A 25,934-nucleotide genomic window follows, 5' to 3' on the forward strand; every position below is an offset into this window, starting at 1 on the left:
AGGCACAATTTTTAACCTATTTATGTTTAAGCATTTAAATTCATTAAACAGAAAGTCAATAAGGAAGGTGATTTTTTTTCAGTCCTGTAAATTGAAAAGCACATCCTTTGTTCTGCTAGATCATTATTTGGAAAATAAAAGGCTGATACAAGTAATTTTCCTCTATTTAAAGAATAAAAAATTTTCCAAATATAAAACTAAATGCTTGAGGAGGAAACTAATAATCTTTAAAACCCCTATTGGAAACTTTTCTATTGGAAAAGTTTGTGAAGACTAACTCCTTTACTTAGTATTGCTACTTAAAATCTTCTGTTTTTCTGTTTGAAACTTGTAGTCAGCAATACTGTGGTTAATTGATTAATTCAGGTTAAGCTTTCCATGATTGTTATATTTTCCTTTTACTATTGAAATATATAGAAAAGGAATCAATATTTTTCAAGATACTGAAATTTTTGAGACAGATACATCTAGTCAGTGTAGGTGAAGATAAGTCATTCTTGGGGCTTCCCTGGTGGCGCAGTGGTTGAGAATCTGCCTGCCAATGCAGGGGTTCGAGCCCTGGTCTGGGAAGATCCCACATGCCATGGAGCAACTAGCCCCGTGAGCCACAACTACTGAGGCTGCGCGTCTGGAGCTTGTGCTCCGCAACAAGAGAGGCCGCAACAGTGAGAGGCCTGCGCACCGTGATGAAGAGTGGTCCCCGCTTGCCGCAACTAGAGAAGGCCCTCGCACAGAAATGACGACCCAGCAGCCAAAAATAAATAAATAAATATTTTAAAAAAGATAAGTCATTCTTCAGAAGAGCCTCTGCACTGCTTGAATGCAGTTTGTTTTGTATTATTAAAGAAATAATAATCACCTTAGTCATTTAGAACAACAATAACAACAAAATTGAAATTGAGTTTCAGAAGTTTTTTTAAACTATCCTTTCGTGGTTGACTCAGAAGTATCTCCTTGGGAACTAAGGCAGCAGAGGGTTCTAGTTCTTTTCTTTCAAATGGCTTTGCCAAGCATTTTTGCTGGTACTGACCCTGTCTTAGACTGTGGGCTTGAGATGTTAATATAGGCCTCTACCCTAAAGTAAGGTTTGTTTCTGAGAAATAGAAGAAAAGAAACCAACCAACCCCTTTAGAAACAGCATGTTTTGCCTTTCTTTGTAAAGTCCCTAAGCAGTTTTTTTTTTTTTTTTTTTTTTTTTTTGCGGTACGTGGGCCTCTCACTGCTGTGGCCTCTCCCGTTGTGGAGCACAGGCTCCGGACGCGCAGGCTCAGCGGCCATGGCTCACGGGCCTAGCCGCTCCGCGGCATATGGGATCTTCCCGGACCGGGATACGAACCCGTGTCCCCTGCATCGGCAGGCGGACTCTCAACCACTGCGCCACCAGGGAAGCCCCCCTAAGCAGTTTTGACCTGCTTTTGATGTATTTATTTGAATGGTTATTCAAACAGTATTAATGATCTGCTAAAATGTTAGGCTCTGAGCTAGATTCTCAGTATGTTTACAAAGAGTTTGTGATAACATAGGAAAAATGCCTATTATGATGATAGTTAAAAAACAAAAGGATGCAAAATTATATATGCAGTTTGGTTACAAAAGTATATTTAGAGAAAAGACTGGAAGTAAATAAGTCAAAATATTATTAGGATTCCCCTCCTTTTTAACTTTTTTTTTTTTTGGTGGTACGCGGGCCTCTCACTGTTGTGGCCTCTCACTGTTGTGGCCTCTCCCGTTGCGGAGCACAGGCTCCAGATGCGCAGGCCCAGCGGCCATGGCTCATGGGCCCAGCCGCTCTGCGGCATGTGGGATCTTCCCGGACCGGGGCACGAACCCGTGTCCCCTGCATCGGCAGGCGGACTCTCAACCACTGCGCCACCAGGGAAGCCCCTTTTTTAACTTTTTGATGCCTATTTATTATAGAAAATTTGGAGACAGGGATGCATGTGTACATATTTTAATCCCCCTCCCCACCACGTACAACTCTCAGTTGCCATATGTATTGCTAAGATTGGAGATTTAATTTAGTGTAGCTTTTTACCTCAAAGACAGTGGCTTAACAATGAAAATTATTAAACTGTCATCCAAGTGTATCTATGAATTTAAAAGCTTGTAGCAATAAAACTGTGCTGGGAGAGATTTTTCACGAAAAGGAATTTAAGACACAACTTCTGCCTTGCAGGATCTTATGATCTGGAAAAGGAGAGTGTATAAATTGTAACAGACATAATCTGTAAAGGAGTCAAAATGACATTACTGGGCAGGATGCGATTAAATGCCAAAATTTGCACCTTGTACTACTGGAGTTCAGATTAAAGGAGATTCATCTGAAGACCCAGTGGTAGAAGTGGAACTTTAAATGCATCTTTAATAATAGGTAGTACCTGGCAGGAAATAAAATATACAGAGTAAGTGTAGATTTAACTTTAAATACTTTATCCCCACCTGACTAATGCACTTTTTTTTTTTCTTTTTTTTTTTTTTTTGCGCTACGCGGACCTCTCACTGTTGTGGCCTCTCCCGCTGCGGAGCACAGGCTCCGGACGCGCAGGCTCAGCGGCCATGGCTCACGGGCCCAGCCGCTCTGCGGCATGTGGGATCTTCCCGGACCGGGGCACGAACCCGTGTCCCCTGTGCCACCAGGGAAGCCCCTGACTAATGCATTTTTTTCAAAAGATTGTTCAGTATTCAATTTCTTTCTTATAGAAAAAACCCACAACTACAATTACAAAAACAAAATTGCTGTTGTAAAAAATTGCTGAATTGGGCAGAGGGCAGTAGAAGAGGGGGCATTCTGGTCTGAGGGGAGAAGAGCAACTTGAAGTTGGGAATAAGCAAGATATAAAGGAGAGCCTTGCTTTGAACATGGGAATATTTAGGATCCTTTTGCGAGCGTGGCTGCCTTTCCTTGGGTGTTATTAAAGAAATTAAACTGCATAGATTTCAGTCTTTTATATTAAGATATTGATCTATTAATCCCTTGGGTAGCAGGTATCTTTAACCTTTCAATACACAATATAATTTTTTACTTAGTTTGAAAATATTTATTGAATAGATAAAGAGAACTCTGAGCTTTCTAAAAGATGACTTGATTTTTTTTTTTGATAGACCTCATTTAAAACAAAATGCTTCTTTAAAAACTACTTTACATCTGAAGAATATAACTTAGCAATACTCAAGAATATTTTCCACCTTAGACTTTTTGGAGGAGGTTCATACATGTCCAGGTATATGAATGTGTTCCAGTTTTTAATGTCTGCCTTGTAAAATAAATTTAAACGGAGTTTAAATTTATTTAAACTTACACTGGAAAACTTAGGAAAAGCCGTTTCAAAAATACATGAATCCCTTTCATCATTTTAAAAGAATAGATTTCTTTTAGAAGTAAGCAATTTATTTTGTATTGAATGCCTAGGCTTTCTTAAGCAAAAATAGATTTGAAACAGTGTGTAGTAAGTAGTCTTAAAAATGGAGCATATATTCCTGAATTTGGAGTAGGTTTAGAACTGAATGCACATATCAGTTCTTTTATGAATAAAGGTTAAAATGGGTGAGGATCAAATGTGAGAGTATTTAAACGATTCTCAAGATTTTCTGGCTCATGTGTAGTGATACTGAACTCTTTAGTCCTGGGCTTTAATTTGTGCCTGGTGCTGACCTGATGCTGTGCAGGGACACTCACTGCATCCCTTCATTCAGTTTCTCTAATTATCCCCACTTCCTGGGGAGCTTGCTTAGAACTGGGCATGAATGCTTGTTATGAAAATATTGGGCTACCCTGGCTACATGTAACAGAGTAGTTTCTGATATAAGGTTTACGTATAGATGAACTGAATAGGAGGCTAAAGTTGTTTGCTGTGATTTTACTTAATCAAATTTGTATGAATATTATGGAAATTATCTGGTTAGTGGATTAGGCTTGTAATTAATGAAATCAAGGTTAATATAGCTCCTGAGCTTATTACATTGTAATTTCTTAATGCATATTCAGAGAGAGATCTGACTACATAAATGATACGGGAAACACTCAGATTTGCAATTTGTGTATACTTGCAGATGAAGATAGTTCTTTTTGCTGGGAGGATCTGTTAATGCAGAGATTTGTCTCTTCAGGTTCACGTGAAAATGGCGGATGAGGCGGTCTGTGTTGGCCCAGCTCCCACCAGTAAAAGCTACCTCAACATGGATGCCATCATGGAAGCCATTAAGAAAACCGGGGCCCAAGCTGTGAGTCTGAATGAATCTGTCTACTGCAGCTGTTTCATATGTAGTGAGCAGAACACTAGAGTTTGTATTTAAAAAAAAAAATAAGAAAGAATGATTGAAAATGCTGTTGCAGTTCATGTCACATGAGTTAAATGTGGCCGAATTCGCTACTGGAAATCAGAGGCTTTGTAGCATCTGACAGTGTTGGTTACTGATCCTGCAGGTGGCTGCTGGATTCAGCTTTCACACCAGGGAGCAGTTTCAGTTCATTTCCAGATTTGCTAGGGGGAAAAAAAAAAAAAGAAATCCCAATTAATTTTGAGAATTAACCCTTTCAGTGTTATAAGAGTATTAAAAAATATGTATTACAAACAGGATCCAAAAGACCCTGTTTTAATCATTTAAAAATTATGTATGCCTTGTTATACTTCCAGAAATAAAAATGATGCAATTGGTAATTATTTTAGTTTGATAGTGTCAATGGAATATACATAATTTACATGGAGAAATCAGTAATTCTCCCCACCCCCAATTCTGTTTGGAGTAGAATCCAATGAAAAAACTGGGTTCTGACATCAGGAATAGTGTTCTGTTATAGTTGTTGTTGTTGTTATTGTTGTCGTTGTGTGTGTGTGTGTATGTGTATGTTTTTATCAGAGAACTAATTACATGTAATGTTAAAAAAAACTACGTAGAGTTATCTCTAAAATTGGATGGAAGCAGCCAACACCAGCAGTTAGCCTGGAGTGCTTCAGTTAGTGTTCACATTTCTTTTGAAAGAAATGTTTTAGTAAGATGCATGTTTAAATAAAAAACTGAATTCATGAACGCATATTATAGATGTTACAGTTTACTAGCAGAGTTAATGAAGGTAAAACTCTTTTAACTATAGATTATCAGAATACAATCTTTAGTTGAATGTTTATATGAAATGAAACTGTTGGAGTGAAACTCTTTTCCTGTGATGTAGTAGTGTAAATTATTCTGTACCATGTTCATAAAGCTTAGTCTAGCATTTAAAAAAATCTTAAATGTGTAGATACTTCTAGATTAGATTATGATACTGACTCATTTAGAAATTTGACTTATAGCAGAATTATTTTCCTAGAAATATATTCAATACTGACTGATAATAGGGTGGCTAAATTTATGTTTGGTCAAAAGTTACTTGGTTAGAACAGGATGGTAGAATTTAAATTGTTGCAACGTGGCTTGTGAGAGAGGAGAGCGTGAAGTGGTTGTGACTGGCTGAGTGGGATGAGGAGGGAAAGAAGAGTAGATATTAGAAGAAAAATAAATTCAGAGAATGATGAAAAGGTAAAACCAAACTTCGATTTTAGTTAGGTTTGACAAAAACTGTTCATTGGGTAGTGGCTGAATATATTAATATTGTCAGGAATAAAATATGTTCATTGGCTTAGTAGCCAGGATTTGGGAAAGTAGCAGTTCCTGGTTCTGTAAAGAAAGGGGAAATAAGAGTTTTTCATCCATCTTGTGAAAGGTTTCCTTTAACATAATTCTTTGACCCACTAGCTGTTAGAAAATTCTCCAGACTTGTGGCCAAAGTTAGTCTCAGAAAAAGTGGGGAAAGTTTGGGTTGGGTTGAATTGCATAGCCAAGTGCAGGTGGACAGGCAGGTGTGATGGGAGACGGCCCCGACTGTGGTTAAGACAGGTAGTGTGCTACAAGTGAGTATAAAGTAGGCGATTTCTTGGCGTTTGGGTCCGAACTCGGGAGAACTGAGTTAGAGCAGATCAGTATGTTAGAGTCAGTAACTTTACTCCAGGGCCCTTGAACAATAAACATGTTAATGCTCTTTCTGTTGTGCTTACTGTAAAGGTTTTGCAAATTGGTAAAACTGAAAGTGCTTTTTGTTTTCATTTCTAAGGTACATCCAGGTTATGGATTTCTTTCAGAAAATAAAGAATTTGCCAAATGTTTGGTAAGTTTGTAAGGAACAAGAAACTGTTAACTTATATTTCAGAAAGCAGCGTAACGGTGTTGCTTTTGTAAATATGGGTAGTGATGAGTTATAGACTTTTCATTGACCCAACGATTCTTTGAAAATAGTTTGGGAAAAGTGAAGACTTTTATTCTGTAACCTAAGTCTTGATTTGAAGCGTGAAAATGGAAAAGTTGTAAAATCACCATTACACCTAATGAATGATACCTAGTTTATAACATGTGTGGACTTTGACTTTTAAAATTAAACATTTCAGACTTTTAGGTAAATACATCAGGGAGTCCAGTGATTCATTAATTATTTACCATGAGCATAGAATGTGAAGCCAGAAGTAAGATTCTGTTTTTTCCCTTTTATTGCATATTATGGCATTTAATATCAAATCTTACTACTGCCTCTATTTTGGGAAATTTTTTTCTTTTTTTTATGACAGGAGTATCCTCCTGATATCACCATCCTGACTAGGTGCATGACCCTATATTTGCTATTAAACTGATTTTCCAGGTGTATTTATAACTACATTCAAGATGGCACTGAAACCTTAGTTTTCAGGTACTAAAATATGATATTGATAATGTTTTGAAAAGCTCATTAGATCAATTATCTCAGGTATTAAGTTAACTTAATATTTTAATATATTATACTTTGTTTCTGTCATATGCTTATATTTTGTTCTTCTATGTATTCAGAATTATTTATGAATGCAATTACCATTTTCAAGATGAAATTTTCACTTAAAATTCATAAATTTAATTTGGACAATTCTTAAGATCATAGAATTCTAGCCCAGAATGATCTGTTTTAACCAATTTACTTTATAGATTAAAAACTAAGGCCTGTAGATTAAACTGAGGCCTAAAGAAGTTGTGACGTAAAGTCACGCAGGTGGATAATAGTAACACATGTCTGGAGAGGTGTATTAGGTGTAAGTATCCAAAGGTCCAGGTTTACCAGGTTTTGTGCAGTATATCCACATTTTCCTGTTTATACCCCTTTTTATTATCGTCTAGTTTGAAATTTTGGCTGAGGTTCTGTCATTATGTAAGAAAATGATTTGAATATAATACATTTTAAATGTATTTGTACAATATAATATATTTAAGTTTGTATAGGTGAGGAGTCTCTAAACTGTGGTCCATGGGCCACATGCAGCTGCTGCCTGTTTTTGTGAATTAAGTTTTATTGGCACACAGCCCTGCTTGTTCACTTACCTCTTGTCTGTGGCTGCTTTTGCTCTAGAACAGCAGAGTTGCGTAGCTATAGCAGAGACCGAGGGTCTCCAGGGTTCCAACTCATGTTCCCTGCATTGGCAGGTGGGTTCTTAACCACTGTGCCACCAGGGAAGTCTGGAAAAGAAATTTTTAAACTTTAATACTGTGGAGTTCCTTTTACTGTAACTTATGTATGCTGTAACTTATGTTTGAAATGTAATCAAATGTGGAGGTTCCCTGCCCCTCATTAATTTCTGGTTCTGTTTTTTGTTTCTTTTTCTTTAAATTGCTGTTCAAAGATCAGCATAATATTTACTTTGTTTATAGAAAAACTATTTGTGCCTTATCATCTGGTATATTGTTTTTAGTTAACAGCTTTGAATAAGATGATTTCTTGAATTTTTTTTCTGAGTTTGTGCTATTTATTTGCTTTAGAAAGTACCATAAGCCAATTGTTAAAAGCATTCTAAACTTTGTATGTTTTCTTTACAAGACTAATTATTCTTTTTTTTTTGCGGTACACGGGCCTCTCCCGCTGTGGAGCACAGGCTCCGGACGCGCAGGCTCAGCGGCCATGGCCCACGGGCCCAGCCACTCCACGGCATGTGGGATCTTCCCCGACCAGGGCACGAACCCATGTTCCCTGAATCGGCAGGCGGACTCTCAACCACTGCACCACCAGGGAAGCCCAAGACGAATTATTCTTTATGCTTAATTTACACGAAATGGGATCAGATTATATAGAATCCCTACTGTACATGATTTAAACAAAATCATGTCTTTGCTTAAACAATTAATGGAAAATTCAAAGCTACAAATAATCCTTATAAAGAATAGTAATTTTCAGTAGTTTTAATATGCAGAGCACACATTTTATTTCCAAAATGTTTTTTATTCTGTATTTCCCCTCTGGGCTCCTTGTATTCTGAGCAGTAAAGGAACAGTAGTGGAAGGCTGTGAGGACTGTTAGAGTTAAGAAAAGGAATTCTTTTGGAGTTTACGAAAGGGGGTTGAAAAGTTAAACTATCTGCCCCTGGAAAAAGTGGTTTAAAGATTAAATGAGATTTAAAGAGATTTCATAGTGTTTTTAGTTATCTTTCTGGTTTTTATGTGTATGTTTTTTCATGTTATCATATCATATTTTAATGCAGCACAGCATTATAAGTTACAGTAGTTATCTTTATGAGAAATTTATGTTAGATTCAATAATTTGTGTTTCATGTATGGGTCTTATCCATGTATTTAGAAGATATGTGTATATATGCATACAGATAGTGTGTTCTATCCAGAATGCTCAGCATTGAGGGTGGAGAAGGGAACTGTGGGAAGCAGTTGAGGTTTGATGATTATATTTTTTTATCATCTTTTGTTGGAGACTTTTTAGCAAGGTAAGGAATGTAACTACTTCAAAAACAATAATGAGATTTTTTTTATCCATTGGATTAACCATACTTTTAAAAAATAGCTGTAACATCCAGGGTAGACAAGTGTACAGGAAGTGTCTTGTTCTTGGGAGTATAAATTATTTCAGCCCCCTTTTATCTTTTTTTTTTGTTCCAGAAATTTGCTGGTATTACCAACATTTAAAACGTATATATTCTTTGACTCAACATTTCCACTCTTAAGAATTTCACCTACAAAGATGTACTTTAAAAATGTTCATTGTAAGGTTCATAATAGCGAAATTGGGAAATAGCTCAAGTTTTTTCATCTTTAAAATGAAGAGAATGACACCTACCCTGTAGGGTTGTTGTGAAAGTTAGAAACAACATGTATAAAGAACTTAGCACAGAATCTGGCATTGATAAGATAAGGCAAATCACCTTATCATTACAGGTGTTAGTTAATAATTATTACTTCAGTAGATGGGGAGAGCTACTGAAGAGTTGTTTTTTTTATTCTTTTTTTGAGAATGAGATAGTTAAAATTAGCATTTTGGGGAAATTAATCTGATAGTTTTAATGTGTATTTTGTGCGTGTAGATTTTTTTTCTTGTTGAGATTAATAATCTGATATATTATTCCTATACACACACGCATGATAATGTAGTTTAAAAATACTTTGACATATATGATTTCATTTAATTCATGCAACCATTTAACAAAAAGAAAACTGAGACTCAGGTGCAGTGACTTGCCAACAGTCACACTATATTGGTAAGTAATAGAATCAGGACTTGACCTAGGCTGGCTGACCATAAGTACAGAGCACTTAAAAAAAAAAACTGTACCCTGGTTTGCTTAGTTGGAAAGAGTGAGAAACCAAACAGTGAAAACCAGATAACTGTAGGGAACTTAGCCAAAGCCCATAGAAATCTGTTCCCGCACTTTATAATAACAGAGGCAGCACATGATCAGGTTGTGTAGATAGAAATTTGAAGAAAGCCTTTTGCTAGGTCATCGGTCTTCTGTCGTGAGGTTGTAATCCATGGTGTGTTAGAGTTGTGAAATGTGCTTTAAGTACTTGGCAACTGATACTAAAATTATGAAGTTATCAAGTTTTCTAATGATGTTATTTAACAATATTTTTGTTCTTAAAATAGTTTAGAGTGAATTTAAAACGATCAATATGATACCCTATTCACTCATATTTGAAAAAAACTTTTTCTTGAGTAGGAAAAAAAAAGAGAGCCGTAGACCTTGCAAGCCCAAATTTGTTTATAACTCCTATTTTATCTATATAGGTTGTGATCTGGGTAGCTCCTGGAAGTATGTTTTGTGTGTGACATACGTCGTGGCTTAAGAAAGGTTAATACTACACTGTATTTTTTAGACATCTAGTTTTAACTACATAGATATTCTTACCATTAACATTATTAGAATTTCCATTTTGGACACAGGTCTTTGATTTTATTATGTTAAAGTGAAAAAAATTTGAGAATGTAAAATCTTCAGAAACTTAAGTCACATGTATACATTGAAAAATAAGGTTTCTTCCATCTGTGAACCTCTGACCCCAGCCCCCAGTTTAAATTCCTAGAGACTGCCACTGCTACCAAATTTGTATTCTTCTGGAGCGCACGCATGCGTGTGTGTTTGCCTGCTAGAATTTGCTGTAGATTTGTTATACAGGGTACTCTTATTTGCTGAAGTAGGATTTTGTTTGTTCATAAGAAAAGAAGTGGCACAGAACTTTTCTTCCCTTCTCCAGGCTCTTAAAAATAGATGTGGAACACCTACCTGCAGATATACTTGCAACATTCTTATTTAATCTTTATGACAATCTGTGGTGTATTATGATTTATAGAAGAGAGAACAATCTCAGAATGAATGACTTGCCCAATGTCACATAGCTAGAAAGTGAGAGTATAGTTTCTTACAAAAGTCTTTGACTGTAAATCCCATGCTCAGTAAATGTTCCAAACTACTTCTAAGATGAATTGGAACTAGACTGGATTGTTAGTGTTTTGTTTTTAATTGATAGCTTTGGCTGGCACCTTTTTTTTTTTTTTTTTTTAAACTATTGGTGGAAGTTGTTCTCTTTCTGCTCCCTTTTTCCCCCTCATTGGTGTACCATTGTTAAGGTCTAAAAACAGAGTATTTCTTTTGTTTTTTTTGGTCTTGTGATCTTGGATGCCGGTGAAAGTAACTGTCTTCACTTGGTTTTGCTGACTTTATAGGTAAAGTATAATACTTGAGTGAGCTGGTAGAGCTACAGAAGAGTCACTGATGCCTTTTTCCTCTCTGGGATACTTATGTTGAATTAATAATGTCTCCCTGAATTTAGAGGAGAGATTTGGTGACTCTTATCCTTTTGACAGCAATTTTGTAATATGTTTTAAATTGTGACTTTAAATATGTCATGTTCAAAAGGCTTAATGAATACCTATGAAACAAGCTTCATAAAACCCTTATCATAACAGAATGTCCTTTGAGATGTTTGAGAACATGTTGGATTAGAGTTCAGCTTCTAGACTGTTTGTTGAAGAATTTGAAGATGATGCTGAGTAGAAATGTTCTAAAGTGGATACCTGAAAAAGAAAAATCTTCTATTTTTAGTGAGTCTTTAAGGATGTAGATAAGGCAAATACATTTAGAGTTGTGGGGTTTGGCGGGTGATTTCAATAGGAAGGTTAAGAATCTGGGATTTGATGAGGCTGGGATTTTCTGCCCTTTGCTTGAGGTTAAAATAGTTTGAATTTTATACTCGAGCTTTACTTCTCCCTCTTCTTTCCCTCCCCTGCAGTATTAGCACAGTCTGGAGTCAGAGTTAAAATTCTTGCTCCGCCACTTCATATCCCTGTGATCTTGGACAAGTTGCTTAATGTTTGACTCTGAAGACTCTCAAGTGTCTTATGCTTACTGTTGGCAGGATTTGTTTTTCTCCATCTGACTCTTATATTGAAAACATGTCTCCTGTAGCCCTCATGTAGTTGGGTCATGCTTTTTTTTTTTTTTTTTAATATATCTTGGATTATAATTGCTTTACAGTGGTGTGTTAGTTTCTGCTTTATATCAAAGTGAATCAGCTATACATATACATATATCCCCATATCTCCTCCCTCTTGCGTCTCCCTCCCACCCTCCCTATCCTACCCCTCTAGGTGGCATAAAGCACCGAGCTGATCTCCCTGTGCTATGCCACTGCTTCCCACTAGCTATCGATTTTACATTTGGTAGTGTATATGTGTCCATGCCACTCACTTCGTCCCAGCTTACCCTTCCCCCTCCCCGTTGTCCTCAAGTCCGTTCTCTATGTCTGTGTCTTTATTCCTGTCCTGCTCCTGTGTTCTTCAGAACCTTTTTTTTGTTTTTCTAGATTCCATACATATGTGTTAGCATATGGTACTTGTTTTTCTTTTTCTGACTTCACTCTGTATGACAGACTCTAGGTCCATCCACCTCACTGCAGATAACTCAATTTTGTTTCTTTTTATGGCTGAGTAATATTCCATTGTGTATATGTGCCACATCTTCTTTATCCATTCATCTGTTGATGGACACTTAACGTTGCTTCCATGTCCTGGCTATTGTAAATAGAGCTGCAGTGAACATTGTGGTACATGACTCTTTTTGAATTATGGTTTTCTCAGGGTATATGCCCAGTAGTGAGATTGCTGGGTCATATAGTAGTTCTATTTGTAGTTTTTTAAGGAACCTCCATACTGTTCTCCATAGTGGCTGTATGAATTTACATTCCCACCAACAGTGCAAGAGGGTTCCCTTTTCTCCACACCCTCTCCAGCATTTACTGTTAGTAGATTTTTTGATGATGGCCATTCTGACTGGTGTGAGGTGATACCTCATTGTAGTTTTGATTTGCATTTCTCTAATGGTTAGTGATGTTGAGCATCCTTTCATGTGTTTGTTGGCAATCTGTATATCTTCTTTGGAGAAATGTCTATTTAGGTCTTCTGCCCATTTTTGGAGGGCCATGCTTTTCTAATCATTCTGATAATCTGTATTGTTTAATTGTGGTGTTTGGTCTTTTAAGCTTTTGGGTTGCCTTAATTTATTTTCTTTAATAACAGCTTTTTCTGAGATACAATTTACATCATAACATTCACCCTTTTATAATGTAAAAATCTGATTTTTTTGTTTATTCACCAAGTTATGTAACTATCACCACTGTGCAATTTCAGTAGAATCTATTACCATTTAATAAATTACTGATGTGGGCTTCCCTGGTGGCGCATTGGTTGAGAGTCCACCTGCCGATGCAGGGGACACAGGTTCGTGCCCTGGTCTGGAAGATCCTACATGCCATGGAGTGGCTGGGCCTGTGAGCCGTGGCCGCTGAGCCTGCGCGTCCGGAGCCTGTGCTCCGCAATGGGAGAGGCCACACAGTGAGAGGCCTGCGTACCGCAAAAAAAAAAAAAAAAATAATAAATTACTGACGTGACTGGACTTATGTCTACCCTTTTTTTATTTGTTTTCAGGTTGTCTCCTCTTTTTTTCCTTCTGCTTTCCTTTCCTATCTTCTTTGGATTATTTTAATTGTTGGAATTCCATTTAAATTTATCTACTGGATCTATCTTTTACATTTTTTAGTGGTTTTCCTAAGGGTTACAATATACATCCTTAACTTTGTATGGTCTACTTGAACTTAGTATTTTACCATTTTATGTGCAATGTAGAAATTTTGCAGTCATGTAGCCCACTTTCCCTCTCTCTCCATCTCCATCCTCTATGTTGCGTTGTCATATGTATTTCATCTGCGTATATTATAAATTCCATGGAAAAAGTCATAAATTCTCCTTTAAACATGTTTGAAATGAGTTAAGATATTTCCTTCATTAATGACCCAAATATCATTCAGTTGAAATTAATATTGATTTTTATTTTGGTCCATTTTTAGGTTATGTAGAAGAATTTTTTTTAAAGTTTATTTTTATGTTTAAATGTGGTAAATCATACATAACATAAAATTTACCCTTTTATCCATTTTCAAGTGTACAGTTTAGTGGCATTAAGTACGTTTATTGATACATTGTATAACTGTCACTAGTATTCATCTCCAGAATTCTTTCATCATCCAGAACTGAAACTCTGTGCCCATTAAATAGTAACATTATGTTTCCCCTGGTAATGTCTGTTATACTTTGTCTCTGAATTTAACTACTCTGGGTAACTCATAAGTGGATTGATACAATATTTGTCCTTTTGTGACTGGCTTATTTCACTTAGCACAATGTCCTCAAACTCCATCCATGTTGTAGCATATGTCAGAATTTCCTTCCTTTTTAAGGCTGAATAATAGTCTGCTGTATGGATATACCACATCTTGTTTATCTGTTGATTGTCACCCAATTTGTACACGAGTAGAAGGTGGAAATTATACTTTGAAATTCTTCTGTATCACTCAGCAGCCTTTCAGTATGTGCTAGTTAACTCTTCATTAGATGAGAGAAGTTGCTTAATTAAAATTTGGAATTCTGGAAATAAATGTAGGAGGGGCACTTTGAGTAGCCTCTCTGTGTTTTAATGTTGTAATGCTATTTTTAACTTATAGTAACTTTGTAATCTCTTAAAATTTATTTTTACCCATTTATTTATTTTTATCCATTTATGCTTCGAATTTAGTAGGAAAGATTTTTGTTGTTATTCTAATAAAGGTAATAGATTGAGGATTTTGTTGGATTAAATGAAGTGATATTAATTATCACGGTTACATATATTTAATGATTCCTACTGCCCCAGATACATTCTAAAATTATGCTTTTAAATGCACGCTATCTAAAATGGGCAAAGAGGCAGAAATAATGAGATCATTTCTGGGGCTTTGTTTTTGGACTGGACCTTATTTAAAGATATTGTTACAAAGATTCTGAGGTACCATATTGAATACAACGTGTGATATGCTAATTTGCATTAGCAGCGAGTATTCCTTTCTTGTATGTGTGTACTTCCCACGTACTTAGGGCGTATTTGCTGATGTGTGCATTTTCTTAGCTTTTTATTCAGTCTTTCACATGGTAGTTTGTTGTGGAATACAGTTGTTGAGAGAAATAACATATCATTAGATAGAAATTATGGTACATTTCTTAACCGTTATACTTTATTTGTAAGGAAATGTTTTGATGATAAATGATAGATGCTGCTGTTGATTAGAACGCCACAATTTATATAAAATATATTGAGTGTATAGACAGAATGAGTTATATATTTATATGTTATATATAAAATGTCAGTATATTTCACTAGGGTATCACGTATTAGCTCAGTGTTTGATATTATTAATTGTACAATGGCATGGTATTTAGAAGGCTAACTTGGTTACAATATTGCTGAAATACAAATTTTTTTTTTTGAAATACAAATTTAATATCAGTTTTACAATAATTGAATCTGAGTGATGAATAACTGGGAATTTATTATACCATCTGTCTACTTTTGCTTATGTTTGAAGCTTTTCATGAAAAGAAATCCATGAAAGGAAATACGTTAAGCTCAGAAGAAATAGTTTTTTTTTTTTTAATCTTATATTGTTCCGAGAGGCTGGAATATCATACAGTATATAATGGGTTCAGTGTTAACTCGAGTGTCTTGGAGAACATATTAAACACGGGAGACATTAAATCTCTTCTTCACATCCATCCAGTATAAGGGGATTTCAGCCTTTGTCTTTGGAATGTTCCTTTGTTACCAAAATGTCTGCTTTTAGTCTTCTTCATTAATTATACTTGATATTTTCATGAGCAGAAGAAATAGAACAATGTTTTGTCTTTATCTTTTAAGATTAATAGAGTAGACACCAAATTAAAGTCAAAGTATGGTATCTAAAAACATTAAGTTTTTCCAGCTCGTTTTGGTTTATCTCATGTTGGCGCAAGCATAGCCATCACAAAGAGTCATGAGAAGAATCCTTCTCATGTGTATAAACTGGTTATTAGACTAGAGGGTAGATACATAAGAAACTCCCTCCTGTGTAATACTGGATACAAAAAAGAAAAATCCACTTGTTAAAAGGGCTTAATCTAGAGCAATAAAAAGTAACTTTTAGGGGCTTCCCTGGTGGCGCAGTGGTTGAGAGTCTGCCTGCCGATGCAGGGGACGCGGGTTTGTGCCCCGGTCCGGGAAGATCCCACATGCCGCGGAGCGGCTGGGCCCGTGAGCCATGGCTGCTGAACCTGCACGTCCGGAGCCTGTGCTGTGCAACGGGAGAGGCCACAACAGTGAGAGGCCCGCGTACTGCAAAAAAAAACCAAAAAAAACCACATAACTTTTATTATTCTAGGTATCACATTAAAGTATTTATGCTTTATGTCTTACGATGATAGGCTACTTCTGCGAAGACTATTACATAGAACTGCATTTTTCAAAGAGCTCTTACCATGCTCTATTCTTATGATGTGTGTTTGGATTAAAGTAGACAAAGAAAATTATCTCCAAGACAGATTAACTGCCCAAAGAAATAATCACATTTTGATTCATTGCGTTTTGTTTACAATAGAAGAAAAATTTGAGAAGTCCTTACTTTGTCATGTTACTTCATTAGACCGTTAATTCCCTGCCCTCACGGAATATCCGTTAACACTTGGCAGTTTGGAAAAAGGATGTAGTACGGTAGGATGAGCCACTTCAACTGATGGCATATATGATTTCTAATTGCAAGGAACCAAACAGGTGAACTCAAGTGAGTTTACCTAGCAAGCTTAAGAATCTATGTGGATTATTTTTGGATGGATTACAAAAATAGAAGAGAGACCGTTTCATTTACATAGGAGGTTTACCTCATACTTTCTGGCATGAGTGCCAAGGTACTGATCACTGTTCTAGATACTACATATATTCAGGGTGAACACGACAAAAATCTGAGTTTTTTTTTTTTTTTTAAATCTGAGTTTTCATGGGGTTATTTTCTAGTACAGGGAGGCATATAATAAATGAATCAGACTCAGATCATGATGAGTGCTATAAAGAAAACACAAGTGGATGATGCAATAGAGTATTGGCATGTGGGGATCCCTGAGACTCTTTTACAGACTCTGCCAAGTAAAAACTGTTTTCAAAATAGTTTCCCCCTCATTCTCTCACGATTGTGCAGTAGAGTTTTTCAGCGGCTACATGATGTATGTTATCACAACAGATTGAATGCAGAACCAGATAGGAGAATCCAGCTGTGTTCTATTAAGCCGGATGGTAGAGATTTGCAAAAAATATAAAACATTTCCACTCATACTCATTTATTTGTTAATTCTAATTGTTAAATTTAAATGGGTTTATTCTTTTAAAAATAATAAATACTTAAACATTTTCTTCATTTTAATATGGTAAATATTGATAGATATAACACACATAAGCAAAAGCTTTCTGAGATCATCAGTTTTTTTAAAACTGTAAAGAGATTCTGGTCCCAAAAAGTTTGAGAAACACTGTGCCAGAAGGTGAACAGGTGGCCTCTTTGGATAAAGTGGTGCCAAAAAAACCTCTCTGAGAAGGTGACCTGTAAACTGGGACTTCATGGGAGAAGAGCATTCTAGGAAGAAAGAGCAAGACTTGTCTGACTGCCCTTCCCAACCCACTACCACATCCTTTTCTGGCTTTATAATTAGTTAGATGTCAGTCAAGGACCTTTACTTAACTCATTTCTCAATTCCTGTTATTTACCATTTTACCAATCGTTAATAATTCTTCAGTTTTTGTTGTTTTGTTTTTTCAATTAACCACTTTATTTTATTTTTGGCTGCATTGGGTCTTCATTGCTGCATGCAGGCTTTCTCTAGTTGCGGTGAACGGGGGCTACTCTTTGTTGCGGTGCACGGTCTTCTCATTGCGGTGGCTTCTCTTGTTGCGGAGCATGGGCTCTAGGCGCACAGGCTTCAATAGTTGCAGCACATGGGCCCTAGAGCACGCGGGCTTCAGTAGTTGTGGTGCATGGGCGCAGTAGTTGTGGCACATGGGCTGTAGAGTACGCAGTCTTCAGTAGTTGTGTGTGCGGGCTCAGTAGTTGCGGCTCATGGGCTCTAGAGCACAGGCTCAGTAGTTGTGGCGCATGGGCTTAGTTGCTGTGCGGTATGTGGGATCTTCCCGGACCAGGGATTGAACCCGTGTCCCCTGAATGGGCAGGCGGATTCTTAACCACTGTGCCACCAGGGAAGTCCCAGTTCTTCAGTTTTAATGGAATCGCTTACATACATTTCCAAACAAATGAGACAGACTTTTAGAAATAGGTTTAACGTCTTTGCTGTTCACACCAAGCTAATTTGAAATATATTTTTATTGCTTAAAAAAATTAACAAGTATTTGTTAGGATCTATTATTTCCTGTTAATTCCTTTTGCATGAAAGAAAATCATATATTGGATTTCTGTATATGACTTTTAGTATAATGTGGCTGTGTCTTGATTGATTGATTGTGCTGTGTGGCATGCGAGATCTTGGTTCCCCAACCAGGGATCAAACCCACATCTCCTGCAGTGGAGGCGTGGAGTTTTAACCACTGGATCGCCAGGGAAGTCTGATGTCTTCCTTATATATATAATGGTAAATTTGTTTTGCCGCCTTTATGCTTTGGAGTTTTAATTTGTGCCTGTACTTATTAGTATAGTGTATAAAGACTCTGTGATTTTTATCATCATTCCTGCTGTTATTATTCTTTATCACACCATTTAAAAGCAAAAGGAATTTAAAAAGTGAATAGTAGAGAAAGACAAACAGGAAATGTGAGTTTAGATAAGAGTACAAGCAGCAAGGTTGATTGTGACCATGATATAAATTGATTAGATTTCTACCTTCAGCAAATTAACTTTTTTGAGTATTTACTGTGTGCCAGGCACTGTTCCAAGCACTGTACATGTACTAACTCATTTGCTTTTCATAATAGCCCTACAAGTGGATAGTACTGTCTTTATAGGTAAAAGAAGCAAAAGGAAGTTGGGTTTAAGCAAGTTGCTCACACAGCTCTTAGTGCCTGGGCAAGGATTTGAACCCAAGCATCGGCTGTACTCCTATTTTCTGGCTGTACTACCTCTGAAGAAGAGATTGTACAACTCGTTGTAGAGCAAAACAAAATAAAACCTTAAGAAGTTTTCACCTTTTTGTTTTTTTTCTCACCCATCATTATTTTTTCCTGGCAGACTATAACTATATAATTTTATAATTATAATTTGTTAGACCTCTTGATACAGGGACTGTATAAAGAGTTGTCTGCAAAAGTTAAGCTTTTCCCCTTAAAAGCTGGAAGTGAGGAAAAGAAGCAGTTGAAATAAGAAGAAAAGCACATAGGAAAAAAAAAAAAGAGAACAGTGGAAAGCAGCGGTGGTAGTTTGCAGTGGAGTCTGAGGTGTGGCTGTCCTGGGTGAGTCAGCATGTGGCAGCTGCTTCAGCCACCAGGGACACGTGTTGGAGGCCTCCCTTTTCTGAGGCCTTGACCAGTACAGTTCTAGTGAGTGGCGTGTATGGGCCTTAGTAGCAATAACAGAAGTTGGTAGAGGTTAAAAACAGCAGTGGGGATGAGGAACTACAGATACTAAAAGATATCGAATAAGGAATAAGAAGTGATAGAAGATAAAATAATCCTTCTGAGGTGTCAAAAAGTAACCAGTAATGCCGAAGTATATCTCCTGTAGAAGGTAGACACATACTTATATCCTCTGAGGGAATCACCTGGACAAGTGTACCTTTTCTTCAAGGAGAAAGAAAGTCAAAGCTCCTGGATTCCTGATGGATAGGCAAGTATATTTCTGAATAAGAGAGAAGACTTTGTTAAATGGGTTTCTGATAGGAGAGGAATGAGGTCTTGGGTTCCTAGTGAACTAATGAATCTCTTGTTGAGGGGATTGTCAAATAGTATAAAAAGTGGTTTCACATGTGCTCCCCCCACCTGTGTATATTCTGCAGTATCATTATCTCTAAATTTTAGATGAAGAAACTGAATCAGAAATAAAATGATTTTCCTAATCACATACTAGTAGGTTGTCAGTTCTTTTGAGTAAAGCCTGTTGTGTCTTCAAGCCCTGAGGGATCTAAAAAGCTGGAGTTTAACTGCACAGCATTATATAGAAAACTTAAATTTAGCCAGAAACCACAAAGAGAAAATAACCAGATTTTTAACATTGTTGTACAGTATTTGTTGTTATTAATTTTTTAGGGCATTTAAGAATCGGCTATGCTTTTTAGGTCATCAAAGAAAGATTAAATTATATTCAAACATGTTAATACTACGAGTGCTGACTTGTATTATAGTATTCTTTGGAAAAATATTTCTCACACAATAACTTAATAGTGAATTAACTCATGATACCTTTATTCATTCATTCTTTTGCCACATTTACTTTGAAATTTTGATTAAAAATTTATTTTAACTGTGAAAATTATATTTTAAAAGTTAATAATAGCTACTAGATGTCTGTTCACATTTTATTTCAGAATTTTCCATTTTAAATTGCAGATTAGATTATGATAAATAATAGTCTTTGCCTCTCTATATATGAGCCCCTGCTCATATAAACCAAGTATTTTGCTTATTTTGAGATCTAAATCATTAGTTTATGGTTTATAAATTTTTTCTTGACAAGCTTTATATAATTTTAGTCTTGCCAAGTCTTTGGTGAGTTTTAGATCACTAAGTCTAGAATTTGTTGACTGCATTAATGAATAAAGCAATAGATTAATACCTTGTTGATTTTCTTTTAAACCACCAGATATCTTATTTTCTTCACTCTTAAGAAACTGTTTGAAATAGTGATTCACAAATCTTAACCGCAGTGGACCACATTTACGATAATGTTTTGCACAACATTTTTAGTCGATGAAGTGTAAAAATTTCATGTTTGTCTTAGCTTTTTGGTCTCTGAGGTATTAAAAGTGGTGACAGGGCTGCTCTGTTACTGTTTTGCAGCTAGCTCTTTTAATTGATGTTGAATTGTGGCTTTCCATGCACACTGGGTTCAGTAAAAAGGTTGCAGTCATCTAGTAAGCATTTTTCCTTTAATGTGCTCATTAGTGGTGGCAAGTCCAGGTTTCAGCACATGTCAGTAATTTACATTTCATTGCTGAGTGGCTGCCCTTGTTCAAGAGTTGTTTCTAAGCCTGATGAATATATATTGGGAATAAACAGAGTAGAAGAATGGAAAGCCAAATACCCTGCCAGGCCTTTCAGTTGGTTCTGAAGCTTCCAGTGGATCTCTGATTAGCAATGCATGAAGCAGGATGGAAATGCAAAGATTAGGTCTACAAAAGTTGTCACAGGTAGGCCACTCCCTTAAATCCCCTTTTTGTGACCACCTTTCCATTTCATCTTCCTCAAATTCTTCTTTCATGACAGACTTTCTGTTAAAGTGCAAATACTCCGTTAGACCTAGGAAGTGAACAATAGAGGATCAACCTGGTTCCTTTACCCCTTCTGACTGCTAAGCCAAGTCTGATTGTTATGTAAAGAGTAGACGCAAGCAAAGCCTTGCTAGGCCTTTACAGCTCCTAGGGACCCTGTTATTATGACTGGGATCTCTGTGGTGATTCCTTCTGGGATTCATTTTCCCTCTTTGCCTGATTGGTAGCAGCTTGTTCTGGCTTTTGAAAGCTCGCTTAGATCATTCAGGGGTAATCTGTGGAGGCTGTGGTCAGTGTTGCTGGACATTGGGCCGGGACTCTATTTATTATAGTGTCTTTGAAATCGGGATGTTTGGGAAAATCCAGAAGTTTTCTTCTTGTAGAAAAACCTATTGTATTATAATGAAGCATTTTTAGATCTCAGGATTTTATTCTAAGTTACTTTATGCATAGAAACAGTAGCATTAGGAAACACTAGCCTAGCTATCTTTAGAAGGTTAATAATGTTGTAATTGTTTATACATTTTAAGTTTATTTACATATATATATGGAAATTTGGGTTTATTGCAGGAAAGTAGATATTAATGTTGTCAGTTGGGTGTTAGTATGGTCATCAGTCTGTCTACTTATTTATTTTTGTGGTGTTTTTCAAAACATTGAATCTAAGAAGTTTTGTTCAGAACTCAGTAGAAGCAAAATTGAGTGAACTTATGACTAGCAATACAGTATTGAAAGACATTGAAAAATATCAGTACTCAAATCAGATTGTTATTATGTTATGGTAAGTTCAGTTGGATATGATTTACCCCTTGGATCTTTTTTTTTTTTTTTTTTCTTCAGTACGCAGCCCTCTCACTGTTGTGGCCTCTCCCTTTGCGGAGCACAGACTCCGGACGCACAGGCTCAGCGGCCATGGCTCACGGGCCCAGCCGCTCCGTGGCATGTGGGATCTTCCCGGACCGGGGCACGAACCCGTGTCCCCTGCATCGGCAGGCGTACTCTCAACCACTGTGCCACCAGGGAAGCCCAGCCCTTGGATCGTTTAAACATGAATGTATGTTAAGCACAGTTTATTAAATCTTTATACTAGTTTTTTGTGTTTTTTTTAAGCTAGATTTTAATAGAGGAGCAACATGGAGCAATGTGGTTTTTGGAAAATTTTTTATGTTTATGAAGATAAAGCTGGGAATCTTGAGGATATTAGCTTAGTAATGTTCTGATCAGTATTTGTAGCCTTTGCAAAAATGTAACAATAAATTTACCTTCTAGATGTCTACTTGAAACTATTCCTTTTGGATGTTTGCCAGATAAAAAAGCCCCATGGGATTAAGTTCTGGAAAATCACTTGCAAATTTGTGGGGGGATATCAGTGACTTTAAATATTTAACTGTCCAAACTGTCATCTACAGGCGTTCTGTCTCTGCACTGGGTAAAAAAATTAGAACTTTGTCAGCCAGTTAGAATTAAAGGTGACATCTGCTTTTAATTGGTGTTTTATTTTCTTCCAAGTCAGTAAAAATTCAGTAAGACATGAATTATCAAATTTTGCAATGCTAAGCAACTTGTCAAGTGACAGTAAGCACTACCTTGAGCTTACAGATGGGAAGTGTTAAAATGTTGATTAATCGTCTTGAGTTCTGATTCTGGTTTTAGAAGGCAAAAGCCTCTATAACCATTGCCAGCTTTCTTGTGTCAGATAGTATTCACTTGTTAATTTCGTAGGCGTTTTTCAATTACTGGCAAATTGCCTCTTGTATAATTAGCATTTAACTAGTTTTAGTGATGCTTGGGCTAGTAGACTTGGGGTCGGATAAGGCATTATAGAATTCTTCTGTTTCTCAAGTCTGTTATTTATTTAGTAAACTTCTTTGTTAAATTCTTTATAGTAAAACAATTGAAAAAAATCTAAAAATGAGCTTTAAGATGGTATTCTCTTATATACTCTTGACAAAGGTAGCCTTGCATGGACCCCTCTGTTGAAAAAGAAAATTGATTATTTCTGTTTTTACCATTTCTCAAACATTTTAAGATACAAAACTTAAGGGTAGAGAAATCAGTTCCTTCAAGAAGAGCATGTAAAAATAACTCAAGACTTAAAATATTCTCAGACCTGAAAGAGACCAAAGAAAATATTCCCATCATACTGACTACATTTAAATTTTCTAGTTACTGAAAATTTCAGCATGGTACTAAGTAGTCTCTTTATAGAAAGCGTCTTTAAAAATTCAACTACGAAGACGATTTTTTTTTTTTTTTTGCCTAATAGTTAATATGAAAGTGGATTTTTTCCTTTTCCTATTTGAATAGATCTGTATATTGGAGGTAGAATTCTGTTTTGAAAGTGGTTAGGACTTGTAGCAACATTTCTGAGATTAGTTCCTTAATATTACTAGACTTCAGTTTAATTCAGGTTTCTTTTTATTGTCCACTTAAGAATACCTGATAAATGTTTTATGTAGTAATGTATTTTTGCTACCAGAAAATCATTGCATTGTTTAATTTGATTCAGAAAAATCTGTCCTGTTCAGTTACTTGGATGTCATATAGATTTTATTTCAACTTAAAAACTAGAAAAGATGCTTGGGTAAATTAACAGTTGATAAGTAGTGTTTTAAGCCCGAGGGCCAAGTTCAACAGTTCTTATACATTTTTAGAAAAGAGATGAAAAATAGAAAATTTGGATCTTCTTGGTAAACTATACAAAACACTTTTATAGTCATTTCGATGCCTGATAACTTCAGGGTTCATTGCCCTTGTACATTTTTCAAATTATTTGCTTCTCAGTACATAAGGCTTTAATTTACCTCCTACCGACAAACCCCAAATGGGTTTTTTAAGAATTTTGAAAGTGGATTGCTATAGTTGGGTTACAGCACTGGCTTTGATTGCTGACACAGGATTTCTTAAGACTCCCCAAATTTAGAAGGATGGATGGGAGGTTCAGGCAGTGTCTTCTGGGCAAATGCTAAGGTGTTTTTCTTTTCAGATACAGAATTACTGTTTTCTATGATATCTTTCTTTCTTTGAAACCTGTTTTAATGCCTGTTTCTTTTAAAAAAATAATTTAGACACAACGTTTAACCATATTTTTTTCACTGTTAAATTTTGGTTTGTATGATCTTTTTTATCTTGAATTTTAATAATTTAATAATTTTAATAGTAAAGATAAATATTTGTACCTTGAAGTATCCTAAAGCAATTATTGCTTCTGTAAATAACTGATATTATTAGTAAATGCGATTTATATACTGATGAATAATATTACCTCAGGTGTGCATTCTCTAGAGGTGCTCAAAGTGACTTCTGTGTCATCCTTTCGTGCTTGTGCTCTTGTTAAGGAATGAGGGAAATAGTTGATACGTGTATTTTATTGGAAAGAAGACTAAAGCCTATGGCTAGTATTTGAATTGGGGTAATAATTTACTTTTTTGCCCCTAAATACTCTCACGATCTTTTAGGAAACTGAGATCATGGTAGGCCTGACTTGTTAATCATTTCTGTGTTTTCAGCTCAGTTTGGTCACTAATACTTGACTTGTTCCTTACATTCTTGCTTCTCTTCGCCTCATTGCTTGTAGTTGCTGTTTAAATTACCAAGCTTTCTTTATCACGTGAGCCTGTCACTCTGTTGACAACTGATTGGATTGGGGATTAGTGTCTGACCCAGAGGCGGTCATCTGTAGAAGGGCCATGGCCCAGGATGTGCGGGTGCGGATGGGGGTGTGTGTGGCGGGGTTGTGGGTGGTGCTCAGGTGCGGGGAGGGTGTGACATTTGCACTGAAGTAACTGAAGGATGAGAAGGAGCAGCGGCCAGCACGTGAGGATCTGAGATAAACCCTCCCCAGGCTGAGGGAATGAGCAGGTGTAAATGTTCTGAGGCAGGAGGATTAGCTTGTCGATAGAGAGAAGGAAGCTGGCGTGGCAGGAGAATGATGAATGAGGAGGTGTGTGGTACAGGATGCGGTTGGAAAGATAGGCTCAGGGCACACCAGCAAGGGCCATTGTAAGAATCTGGGATTTTAATTTCAGCAGCCTTGGGGAACCACTGGGGGGAATTTTAAGCATGTAGTGACGTAATGTGATGTATTTCTATATTAACTATAACAAGAATGCACATCAGACTGAAGAATTATGTAATTAAAAGCTGTTATAACAGGAGTAGAAAAATGCAAGCTACATGTAATAAGAAACAATGCCTTAGAAGAAGTTAAAAGTCTCATGCTGGCCTTCCTATAGAAGTCTTCACCCCTTAGTTTTGTCCTGCGGTTGTTAGGACGCAAAGCTATCTTCTGATTTGTACTTTGCAAATCATCTGCTTTTCAGTAAACCCTGCCCTTACTTAGAGATTAATCTGATACCAAGAATCATTCCTCTTCTCACAGTGGTTTATTTCCCTAAGTCTCGATTATTCAGTCTTGAAAAACACTCTAGTAAGACTGTACATGGTAATATTTCACCCTTCAAGTCTTGAGAACAGTTAGGGGAAAGGTGTGGATACAAAGGGAACAATATATGGTATCACAGTTTAAGGTGGCCACTCGAAATTCTGTCTCCTTTGATATCTTTCTGCCAAGTGTTAATTACTGGTAAGCTTCTTTATCTTTTTGTCTGGCTAGCAGGTGATGGTTATACCAAGCAAATAGGCTTCAGTGAATGCTTGTATCTGGTAGGCATGCACGTGTGCACACGTATACTCACGTTCCAGTGGACAGTTTGCCTCTCTAACATTCTTTCCACCACTGGTGATTTGTTTAAGCCAGTTATAATCATGTTATCTCTTCTGACAATTATTATTCAAGGATGACTCAGTGAAGGCTTAAGCCAGTTTGGACCGCTGAAACAGAATGTGA

The 25,934-nt window shown here is 36.5% G+C and overlaps 1 protein-coding gene across 5 annotated transcripts in view; it reads left to right on the forward strand.

Annotated features, from left to right (window-relative positions):
* Positions 1-25,934, forward strand: part of PCCA (propionyl-CoA carboxylase subunit alpha) — a 431,262-nt gene that overhangs the window by 96,168 nt on the left and 309,160 nt on the right. For all 5 annotated transcript variants that reach the window (XM_060288232.2, XM_060288229.2, XM_070044087.1 and 2 more), the window contains 2 exons: positions 4,108-4,221; positions 6,089-6,142. In XM_060288232.2, the coding sequence (XP_060144215.1) occupies positions 4,108-4,221; positions 6,089-6,142 (168 nt within the window). The remainder of the gene's footprint in view (positions 1-4,107; positions 4,222-6,088; positions 6,143-25,934) is intronic.

The sequence above is a fragment of the Globicephala melas genome, chromosome 18, assembly GCF_963455315.2.
Source record: "Globicephala melas chromosome 18, mGloMel1.2, whole genome shotgun sequence".
Taxonomy (NCBI): domain Eukaryota; kingdom Metazoa; phylum Chordata; class Mammalia; order Artiodactyla; family Delphinidae; genus Globicephala; species Globicephala melas.